The following is an 11,910-nucleotide window of genomic DNA, read 5'->3' as shown; positions in this document are numbered from 1 at the left end:
AGGGAAAGAAGCTCCCTTTGGCTGTCAGTGAGTAGATACTTCACAACCTTTATCTTTTTCTAGAAGAGACTGGAACAAAGTGATTTAATAAAGGCAAAATCCCAGGATGTCCAAGAATTTACTATTCATTATATATAACAACATCGTACTGTTAGCTTAGGAGATGCCTGTATGGCTTCTGTGCACAATTACTGATGGTACTTAGGCCACTTCAGTGCTGTCCCCAAGGTAACACAAAACTCTGCTACGTACAGCATGTGGGAACAGTAAGAGAAACTGCCTTACTCTCTGTGGAAGGAAATGGCCAAGTTGAAGGCTAGTTGATGGCTTCACCAAATCTGCTAAGCTCTCACCATGATTTGTTAATGCACAATCAGTATCTGCACCCTACTCCACTCCACTGGGCACTATCATGCACTTGCCCAGTATGACACAAATCCTGCCAGCACTGGGATTGTCTTTCACTGCTTGAAAGGCTGGCTACAAGGAGAAGCCTATACCTGTCCCCTAGAAAGGAAGGCAGTTCCCGCAGCAAGTTGTTGAAGTTGTTGCAACCTGTTGCAAGCATCTACTCTTATCTAAAAAGCTTCCCTAACAACAGCAAGCATAGATGGGACATCCTCAGGCAAAAGTGACAGAAGCTGTGGAACAAGGCAACATTGAAAACTACCCCGTATGCTTATATCAGGGCTGTATTGCACAGAATATAAACCCTTCAGCATCCAACACAACTCTGAGAATAGGCTGTGAGGCTGTGATAGGCAAACATGCATCTTGGCTAACTTCCCCCCTCATAATTTTACGGGTATGAGTATAGGTTCAGTGCGTTTTTGAAAGACAGCAGCTTTGCCAGTCAAGCGGAACTATTTTAATAGCCTCTGAACAATCCTGCTTCCCTTGGACACTTATTCACTTGCTCAGCATTAAGTAGCAAAACAGTACATTGTGGTTCAAAATCAGAATATGACCTTCGTTGCCATAAGTAATTAAATACATCAACTGATCACCAAAACGTTCTGTTCTTTCATTCATCTTTTTGTTTGATCCATGAATTATCACACATTCAATGGAGAGCTGCAATCTGGATCACAGCCAACATGCCTGATGCTAAGCAGAGTGTGAAATGGGACACACTGCCTTACCAGAATTCGCTTCTTGACGTCATCCATTCCATAATGATCCTCCTCCAGAACTGCTTGGGCTCTGGTGAGCTCCAGGTTCTCCTCACTACACTTACCCCACGGGATGGATGTCAGCCAATCCAAGTAATTCCGTGTAACACTTGACAGAAACACACAAATGAGAGTGATGTGAAAAAACAGCTCCTGCCTTCCTCCACTGCCTTCCAAAATAACCTCATCCAGAACAAGTGGGACATAAACAACTCATGGAAGGGAGACTATGAAAAGAACACCATTATCTGGGCAGTCATTGCTAACCTTTCATTATGGTCTTCATTCCCTTGTCCCTTGCCCCGCCTCCCGCCAAGCAAGCTGTTTTTCCACAGCTTTTGCTTTCCTAAGACAAAGAACTTCCAACATACCATGAAAAGACCTAGATTTCTGCACACAAGTTCCCTGTATAATGTTTTGGTGTGGAGCTGATTCCTGTCTGAAGACAACCAGGATTGTTTGTAAGCTCTGCACTACTATCAACTGTTCGGATCAGGTCATGAAACTTAAGGGTCCTCTCTGTTTCCCCAGTGGACCGAGACAATGTAAAGAAGAAACACTCCTGGCTCAGAAGCAAGGAAAAACAGCTGGATGTACAACACGATAGAGAAAGATTTAAGACTGGGAGATAAGGATGTTAGTGTGGAAGCTAACAGTAGAGATCATCAGTTTAAACAGACTGCTACTGAGAACACAACAGCACTCAACTGTTCTAAAACTCCACACACTCAGATCAGGGATTCAAATGTACAGAGGGATCTGCAAGATGCAGTAAATTGTGTGCAGTCATGAACACAGAGAAGCACAGCCTTCCCATGCTTGGCTGGCTGGTCCCAGGATCCACGCTATGGCAATCGCCACACCAGCAGTGCTTTGGCTTTTTTCTCCCAAGTACTTCCTTTGCAAACTTGCTACCACTGTTACTACTCTGAGGGAAAGGTACTATGCTGGCTGTGAAGCCCAGCGTGTCTTTCCTAGCTTCCTCTCTCCTCCTCCTAGTATATGATTATCAAGATGTTTCTCATCCAAATGACATGTCTGCTCTCAAATACAGTCTTTTACTCCATAAAAGATACTCTGTTTTAGAAGCAAAGATCCAGGACATTAAAGTGCTGATGAGTACACTGTTTGCTGTATTGTATAGCACACACCGCCTCAACAGACAAGGAATGTTCAAAGCAAGCTCAGTTTCTGACAATCGATGTCACAGATTATGTGGTAAAAGCTATTCACTCTTTTGCAATTCCAACCCTGCCCCAACATTTCAAGGGACTACCTCAGGTCGCTTAACCAACATCATGTGTTAGCAATTAGCTTCTCTTCTCTCACATCTAATGAAAACATGTAAGTACAAGACAGAAGAACCAAAATTAAGGGCTGAAGGAATCACTGCACATTTCGCAAGGGGGAATGAACTGCACAGTTCTTATCCATAGCATTAGGCTGCAAGAGAACACGTAAAATGTTCAAAAGAGGTAAACCACAGTAAAACATAGGAGATTTGGAGAACAATCGTATAGCTAGGATGTGATCATATGCTGCATTCAGGGAAAACAACTACGACAAAAGAGAAAATAAACTCTTAAAGTAACAGCTTCACGGAATTGTACTGATTTCTCTCATTCTCACAACCAACCCTGATAGCAGAGGACAGAGTCATGCACTCACTTGAATTCTGAGGAGTGATTATCCAGCAAGCCCAACTTGTTCAATTCTTCGTCAATCACATCCATGACATGTTTTGGCACTACCAGCTCCTTTAGTCGCTCACGAAATTTCTCTTCTATAGCATCCTTGTCCTCTTTTTCCAGACCTAGCTCTTTCTTAATGATCTTCAATTGCTCTTGGAGAAGATATTTGCGATGTGTTTGCTTGATCTTCTCCTCAACCTAGACACAGCAACGAATACACTAACTATCCTGTTCCTGGTACAACCCATCAAACATCAAATGCTTTCAAATACTTCTCAGTTATGACCTTCTCAGCAACTGAAAATACTACTAATTTTTTCACCCACTTTCTACTACATCCTTCCAGTCTGTAACATCCCAATTTGGTCATAAGAATACTAGGGCTTACCACAACAAAGGCCTTACTAATGTCAAGGTATACAACAGTCATTGCTCCCCCTTTGTGCTCTAGACCAGAGAAGGCAATCAGATTGATGAATCAGATTGATGAAGCACAGTTTGCGCTTGGAAAATCCCTTCCAAATCATGTCCCCCTTCATTTGCCTGTACAGAGTGTTCAGGATGACTTTCCCCATAATCCTCCCAGGGACTGAGGGCAGGCTGACATGTCTATAGTCACTCCGATTCTCTTTCTTGAAGATGGGAATGGCATTTACCTTTTTCCACTTACCAGGAACCTCCCCAATCATCACTGTTTTAAAGATGATTGAGACAACAAAATAATGACATTGATAAGACCTCTCGGCATCCTTGGATGCATCCCATCTGGTCCCACAGACTGCACGTGTCCCATTTACTTAAGAGGTCTCCAACAATTCCTACCCCAGTCCAAAAGCATTTTGCACTTAACATGAATTTTAAAAGCCCCAATTATTGGGGGTTAATAAACCCAGGAACTTTTGGCTCAGTATACACAAATCTTTGCATTTCATATACTGAGTTACCATTTTGATGCAGTTATTGTACACTGATTAAAACTTACAACAGTCAGGAACTATTGCAGTTCACAGCAGTTAGCAGAGGGTCTTTTAAAATAACATTGTGCTATTTACGCTATTATGCACTACAGACAGTTTTATGCTGTATATTTTTACACAGATGCTTTGTAAACTGCAGTCCTCTATGATTTACCTGCTTGCATGAAATTACTACTTGGACACATTTTAAACAGCAGACACCGTAGCCTCACGTCTTGTTACTTTTACAACGTGCATGAAAAACTGAATTTCTAACGGAATAAGAATATCAAATCTTAACTCTAAATAACCTCCCTTTAGAGTGTGTACCATTGTCTTGCTTCAAAATTCTTCACTGGCCATGCTAAGCACTACAGTGGTGGATATGACATAAATACATAAAAGGTATAGGTATGTGTTACTTGAAAAACTTACCTCCCTTCCAAGACGCTGCTGAAGTTTGCTCAGCTCATATTCCTTCTTTAGAAGGGAAAGGGCTTTGTAAAGCCGTTTGGGAATCTGGAAAAGATAGACACAAAATATGTTTTCAGACACTGTACTCTTAGCAACTCCCTGTGAGACAGAGAGAATAAAAAGCTCCAACACGTTGTCTGGAAGAACTCTCCAGCACCTGCATAGAAAGACAAATTGTGTAGCAATTCCACAGCATACAATCAATGCACAAAAGACAATTATTTGCCACAAAAGACGCAGAGCATCCAGCCTTTCCCTTAAGGCAAGTTATTAATGACTTACTATATCCTTCAACAGGAACCTAGTCACTGATATTAACCTATCATCAAACATAGTACTGAAGTCCCCTCTGTACTGAGGCTGGCAAAGAAACCATGACATAGACATATTTTTGATTCAGTTAGCATAGCTTTGGTTAAAAGCTTCATCTTACGCTGGTTTCTTCCAAGATGTCTTGAAGTTCTTGTGACTCTGCCCCTGTTAGTGCTGCACCCATGTCACTCAGATAGATAGGGTTATCTACCACACGTTGTCCAGCCTGCATCATCTGAAGCACAGACTCTCTGAAAAAATGGTAATAAAACCAAAAACGCTCAGTAAACTTTTACATTCATACGGGAGTATCCTTATAGCTATTTACTTGTTATGACAGAGTAAGGAAATGAAACACAGCTCAGTTTCACAGCAAAATAACTAATTTTTTAAAATTTGACTAAGCCAATAATCAGTAACAAACACATAAATCACTTGATAACAGGAATGATCACTGATAAATAAAACCAAATACATGAAACGGTCTCATAACAGATATGTAAAATTTTTGTGTGCCAGTATGCTAAAACTCTTATTATGCTCATATTACATGTATCAATGTACTTGTTGCAGTAAGCTTCATTTAGGCCTAGATCACCTGCCATTGGACTTATCATCCTATCTCATATCTAAGTTTCACATCAGGTTTTCAAAACTTCCCCTTGTGGAAGGTGTGCACGGAATTAAGCTGGGGTTATTGTTTAGTCTCTGTGAGCAGTTAACAAGGTGCAATCTTCAGGGAAGGAACAAGATAATCACAAAAGGCACACAACTACCAAACCTTGAGTGAACTATCCTAATTACTATCTAATTAACATCTAACTGGCATAATAGAAACCTGCCCCTGGGCGGGGAAAGCCCCCTCCTCACAAAAGCCCCTTCTGTAGTGAGCATGCCTAGGAAAAAAAGAAGGATGCTGTGACCTTAAGCGGAGACGGGGCTTGTGAGCACCAAGGGGAACAAGGGTGACGAAGGTAACTTTTGAAAAATACTGGTAACTGTTGCTTGAAGTGTATAAATATTTTCTGTGAGTTAGCCGAGGTGTGCCACCCTTGTGGACCTACCACCTAGCATCCAACTCTGCGCAGATTTGGAATAAAAGCAAATATCTTGACTCTGTATGTTTTTCAGCCCTCTGCACACTGGGTGGAAGAACCCATATTTGGGACAACACCCTCTGTTTCCAACAATGAACGATAAAGCTTGCATCCCAAAACAAAACTCTAAGTGACAATTCAGCAAATTGCTTCTTCATTACAGCAAAAGGACACATGGAATAGAAAATCTCAGTGTACTCCAGCCTGAAAACACACTGCTTTTAAAGCAGGGCAGCATGGTAAATACATACCTGTACAAGGGGTTCAAGGCAATGATATCCCGGATAGTTTTGACAATTTCTGCAGTAAGTGCCTATAAACACAACAAATACTTAATCAACAAAAAGACTAAAAAAGGACAGTCAAGGTCTTAGTACAAATATGACACTCCCCATCCTCTCCAGCACAGGAGCACAGAAATACAGCCCCTGGCCACCCACCTGCAATGATGTGCTGTAATGGTACTTGGTGTTGGGGCAGTTATTCCTCCTGGGAGACAAGGAAAGGCAAGAAGGGCTATAGGCTAGCTTTCTGCATGCACAGTATTTAACTCATTCTTGGCCAGAAGATATGATCAGGTTGACCACTCAAGTCACCCTGGAGCAAAGACTCAGTTTGACAGAGGATATTACACAGATTTAAGCACAGCCCAACCTCTTCATTCAGCAACTTTTTGAAGTGACCAGTTCTAAGGAACTGAGCTGTTGTAATGAAAAACCATTATTTTCAAATAATCCCCTCATGCAATGACTGAGAAGGAGGAACTGGTTTCTGAGGCCTGAAATTAGAGCCTGATTTCAGAACTCTTCCTTTTAAGCAAGAAATGTAGGTGCAACTCTATAGGACAAGTCCAGGCTTGCATGATTAATTCACTTACTTTAACCTCTTCTGTGATCTGAAAATCTTCATGAACCACGTTCTCTACTTCTACCATGAGAACTTCCTGTGAGGAAGCAGCTACAGGATCTAGTACCACTTCCACAGCTTGGTCCTTTGCTGCAGACTCCTCTTCAGCCTCTTTCTTAGAGCGCTTCTGTTTCCTTCTAACTTTCTGTTTGTTCTCAGGCTCCTCAGGCTCAACCTCTAGTTGTTTGTTTATACGAATCCTGAAAGCCAACAGAAACCAGCTACAATCAATTGTCCTACGTTACATGTGATTTCAGCTCTTCAGCATGAAAAGCAAAGAGTCTAAGTTGTATTTTCAGTAAACTAAAATGTCAAACTTTGACAAAGGTAACTGATTGTACTTGTTTAGACAAGATTTAGCTTTTGGTTCATTTTGTCAAAACAAGGTTTGATTTAGTAAAACAGTAATAATCAAGTGGTAGACAACTGTTAGGACTTACTAAGTAAATTTATAATAAATAAGCTGCCATACAAAAAGTTAATTGACCACTGAATTAGCCTATTGGTGTGTGAATGACAGGCCAAGGGCAGCTGACAGCACCTTATGATAAACTGTGTTAGCTTAAACCAGTTGCAGAAATATAAAAACAGATTTCTAATGATTAAAAGAAAAATAACCTAAATAATGTTTGTGAACATACACATGCACACAAAGCTCAATATCACAAGTTGCAGCACATGAACAGAATGATTAATAAGGTATCATTGTTAGTATGTCTGCTCAGGAGCTAGTTTCTCTAGCTACATGAACCAAAAACTCTGATGTGGATTCATACCCTCTTCTTGTCTCTCCTGAAAAGCAAGCTCACTGTTTCTGTTTCACTTTAATTCTGAATATAATGTTCTGCTTTTTCAGTTTTCTGATTCTCGGCAATCAATCTCTCTGCTTTAAACCACATCTGTTGCATTATCTGCTGTAATACTAAATATTACATACCATGTGTGTAATGGACCTCTTTGACCTTTGAAATACTGGTCTATTTCACAAAGAGATTTCCTAGATTATGATTTTGAAAGATCAAACCCACAATATATTTCCCAATAACTAATTGAGTATTAATCCCCAAAAAGGACAGGCTAGATCACATGGCATAATCACCTTCCAAAGAACTAGTTTCCCTCTTACTGTTTTTAAACTTTTCTGAATTTTGCCTGCTACCATACAACCTCATGTCAGATGTTTTCAATACAGATTATGACAGCTCTCTAGAAAGGGAACAAAATCTTGCCCTCTCCACTGGCTTGAAAGGTTTCCCCACCAAAGACAAGTGCTAGACACACACTCGGGAACTGCAATAGCCTTTGACAAAGTTGTCTTACTAGGCTGGGAATATGGAGTCCAAACAGCTTGTGGTTATCAGACTCTCAGCTCATGGGTCAACTGCCATTATAAGCAAGGTGTAGGTCTTATTTTTCATATGGTCTCCTTCAAAAAATAAGACCTCCTCAACTACTTCCATTGTATGCCACTAGCAACTTTTGACTAATCTTGACTACTCCTGTCAACAGAATAGTCACAGACAATTAAGTTCAAAAACATTTTCTGGAGGGTGAGGTTGCTGGTGGTGGGAATCAGGTTGCTGATTAGAAGAACATCCCCTCACAGGGCAACCAGAAACATTTTGTTATTTTGGCTGTGGATATGAGTGTCCTTATCTACACTTCTCCCTGTAAATGCAGCATGCTCCTCAGATTGGATATCCAGTGTGGTTCCTATGGACATGACTGACCAGTGCTCTGTGTCTCAATCAAATAAAAAAAAAAAAAAAGACCAATTCCCAACACCTTCCACGTTATAGGGAAATATTTCTACTCCAAGTAAACCAAAACCAATAGCTGCCTATTTCCAAAATCTAATCAAACAAGGTTGTGCTTTGATAATGCAGCAGAGGGTCTAAGACTTCACACAAATTCAGTTTCGAGAAGAATTGCTTATTCTTTGCTGTCCAGAAAAATGCAACTGAAGCAAAGCAAGCGAGAGGAAAAAAAGCAATGCTTCAAAGCAAAACCCACCCTGGACCTGTCTCCGCTGCCATGTTTCTGTTCTTGTATTGTCTCTTCTAAAGGAAATCAATTATTTGACGCTTTTAAAACCACAATTTTATACTGTCTTAGCTCAAAATACTTGGCACAAATAACTAAACCTATATTTCCAACAATAATCCTGTTTTCTTCAATTCAGTTCTGGGACAAGATTATGTAAATAAGACAAAATTACAGCTCTGGACCACATTTGTTTTTTTTAAAGCAAAAAGGCTTGCTTGAATTAGTTCCAGAGACTTTTTTTCACCATTACTAAACCTTGCTGTCAAAGAAACTGCTAAACTTCAGCTGAATGAATGCTTGCTTGCATCATATTACAGTTTATATGAGAATGACATGCACTAGCACTTCCTTTTTGAGGTTAACCTGTCGCATCTGTAATAGTACACAGATTATTAGGGCTGGAGCAGTGGAGCACTATCAGGATACATTGTGATAACAAAGCAAAAGCCTGCCATAGATGAGTTGTGTATGAAAATGAATATACATGGTGAAAATAAAAGGGATATATCTGTTTATAAAGAAGTCTGGTGAGATGCAGTGGAAGTACAAATAATTACCTTCGGTGTCCCATGACTATCATACGCAACTTGTCTCCAAGGTCCTGCATTTCATGAATCTGTACAAAAGTTCCCATCTGATAGATTTCATTCAGATCCTCTACCACATCAGACTCATTGCTATTGAGAAAAAAAAATCAGAGTAGATATTCAGGATCTTGAGAAAGCAGGTAAGATTTAAAAAGGAAGAAACAATCACTGGTTGCAGAACTTTAAACTGGACTCAGGAGCAAAGACACTTTTTCCCCCGCTGCTACTACTGTGTAGCCCCTTTCCAAATCACCCAACTACCTGGATGGTTCATCTCCCTCCCAAATAACAACAGCCTTTTCTAAAGCAAAACTCAAGTTCCTAGGAGTGCTGTTGGTGGCAAGGAAAACTGTCATAGTAAGTGAATGGTCCAAGCCTATATGCAATTTCTGTACTACTATCCAAGGCAGGGAATTTCAGATCATAGCTTTTAGTGTAAATGAAACTTAGTCATGGAAATAGCTTATATTTAAATTTTAAAAAAGATCAAGAGAAACAACTTACTTATCATCCTTTTTAAGAAAAACACCAGCATAAGGCTGGGCAAGACGAACTTTCCTCCTCAGCAGCTCAACCAGCTTCTTATTTTTTACCTAGGACAATAGATATGAAGTCAGAGGTGGATTTTCAGTAAGCTTTGCACCCTCAGTGTGTAAGGCCAGGCACGATGAAACCCTATGACTGAATTATGAAGTCTAATCTCAGATTTTTCTAGTCTTGCCCTCATTAGGGGACAGTAATGTGAAGTGGAAGAATATTAGAGAAACGTGAAATTTGAGTATTTAAAATAAGTCACTGAGTACATAAGACAACCTCGAAGGCAGGGGGAGAAACTAGGCCTTATCCATACAAGTCTTATGAGCAAGAAATCTCTCAGTCACTTGAACAACACTTTGTAAAAGTTTCTTTTGCTACCACTGTTCCCTTCCCCTTCCATATGTGTATGCCCCAGCTCTCCACTCCTACTGAGGTGCTAGTCCAATCTTCTCCATCAATTGCCTAAATTCTGCCCACCCACCCTAGTTTACATCTTCTTCTCCAAATCCTCCTCTGTTCAATTGTTCTCCTACACATACCAGCCCACCCAGGTCTCTGTTTTTAGTCCCAGCCAGTATTTCTTCCTGCTTTCCTTTCTTACTCCCCTCTGCCCTCTGGATGCCACACATCTGTTACTGGCAGATCTCCCAGCACCAGTGTAACTGTTATCACAGCACGCTGAACACTCAGTGTCCAAGAAAATACCTCCTCATGAATTTTACCATTGCATGAATTCACACTGCCGACCAATGAGTGTTCTTTCAATGTGACGGACGTAAACTGCATTGCTCAATGCTTTTGAATAATAAACAGCATGGTCTTGACAGAGCAGGATGAGCAATACCACCATTGTTGGCCTAGTCTAATCTTGGCATGCCTATTTTAATTTTGCACAACGTCTAGCAAAACTACATCTGCCAGTGTCACAGACGTTAACAGAAAAAAGAAAATGAATAATTCCATATTCACTGTAGAGACTTCACATTGTCAGGAAATAAAGTATTAAATGGCAGCACAATAAATTTGTAGGACAAGAGAGAGCGTTTAACAATTATCTTAATGTAAGACACTGTTGACCTATGTATTGAAATTAATGACATACATAAAAGTGTCCTATGATCAAGTGCCTAAAGATCATAATACTATATAATCTTTTCCTTTCCTCAACACATCTATAGAAGTCACTAAAAGTTGCACATGTTAGATTTGGACAAAAATACTATAATCGAAATAGCATTATGTTAAATAACACTACAGGAACAGGAAACTATTGATTCAGCTCTTGTTACATTTACTCCAAAATCAGATTGGTAAAATACTAGCGAGGAGCAAAAATATGAGAATTTGTTCCAAAATGATTGCATTTCAGGAGGAAAAAGTGTTTCTGGTCTGTGAGCTCAAGTCACATGTCAAAGATCAAACTATGGCTCTTAAAAATAAGTACAGAGGAGCAGAGGGGAAAGTTCACATTCTGAAGTTTTGAGATTACCATCCCCATCTCTCAGCAACCTCTCCAATGGTAGCAGTGTTGCTCTATGCTGAATTCATGCTTTCTTCTTGCAGCTCACAGTTTACTGCCTTCACAAATATTGTTCTTGGTGCTATGACACAAGCTCTCGAAGCTAAACCAAGGACACATTTGCTTAACCTTCAGCAAAAGAACATGGAGAAGACAGCAAACTCTGAAAGAGCTTCAGCATGAATCACTGACCTTCCCCGTTGGAAGCTGCGTTACTGACTCTGATGCAATACTTAGGAAACCTGAAGTCCGTAACTACCCCACTATTCCAATACGGTCAGGCTACACAGTTAGAAATAAACGTTGAGGCAGAAAGCCGTGGAGCATTACACACCTTGCTACCCTCCCCAGTACTCTACCATTAAAAGAAACCTGTAAAGACACAGAGTATGGCTTGGAGAAAAGCACCCTTGGTATTACCAGAAGTTGGGAGACAAGCTTCTACCTCTGTGCGCGCAGCCAAGGACGGTTACACCGCCCACCAGGAAACCCCGGCTGAAGGACTGCCTTCTCCCCTGGAGGGCTCTCAGCCATGACCAGGCAAACCCACGCTCGGCAACCAGCTGCAAAACTGCTCCGGAGCCACCGCCCGCCTTATGGCCCCGGTACCTCC

General features: G+C 40.7%; 1 protein-coding gene across 1 annotated transcript in view; it reads right to left on the bottom strand.

Annotated features, from left to right (window-relative positions):
- LOC104626639 (lon protease homolog, mitochondrial-like) overlaps positions 1 to 9,828 on the bottom strand; it is a gene marked incomplete at its 3' end in the record, with an annotated part of 12,221 nt that extends 2,393 nt beyond the window's left edge. Inside the window, exons 1-8 of the mRNA XM_010294603.1 lie at positions 9,746 to 9,828; positions 9,212 to 9,331; positions 6,580 to 6,808; positions 5,954 to 6,015; positions 4,727 to 4,856; positions 4,255 to 4,338; positions 2,841 to 3,061; positions 1,143 to 1,281 (exon numbers count right to left, since the gene is read on the bottom strand). Of these exons, the coding sequence (XP_010292905.1) occupies positions 1,143 to 1,281; positions 2,841 to 3,061; positions 4,255 to 4,338; positions 4,727 to 4,856; positions 5,954 to 6,015; positions 6,580 to 6,808; positions 9,212 to 9,288 (942 nt within the window). The remainder of the gene's footprint in view (positions 1 to 1,142; positions 1,282 to 2,840; positions 3,062 to 4,254; positions 4,339 to 4,726; positions 4,857 to 5,953; positions 6,016 to 6,579; positions 6,809 to 9,211; positions 9,332 to 9,745) is intronic.
- Between the last annotated feature and the right edge of the window lie 2,082 nt (positions 9,829 to 11,910).

Source organism: Phaethon lepturus, unplaced genomic scaffold (genome assembly GCF_000687285.1).
Source record: "Phaethon lepturus isolate BGI_N335 unplaced genomic scaffold, ASM68728v1 scaffold37949, whole genome shotgun sequence".
In the NCBI taxonomy this organism is placed as follows: domain Eukaryota; kingdom Metazoa; phylum Chordata; class Aves; order Phaethontiformes; family Phaethontidae; genus Phaethon; species Phaethon lepturus.
This window is presented reverse-complemented; position numbering and strand designations above follow the sequence as displayed.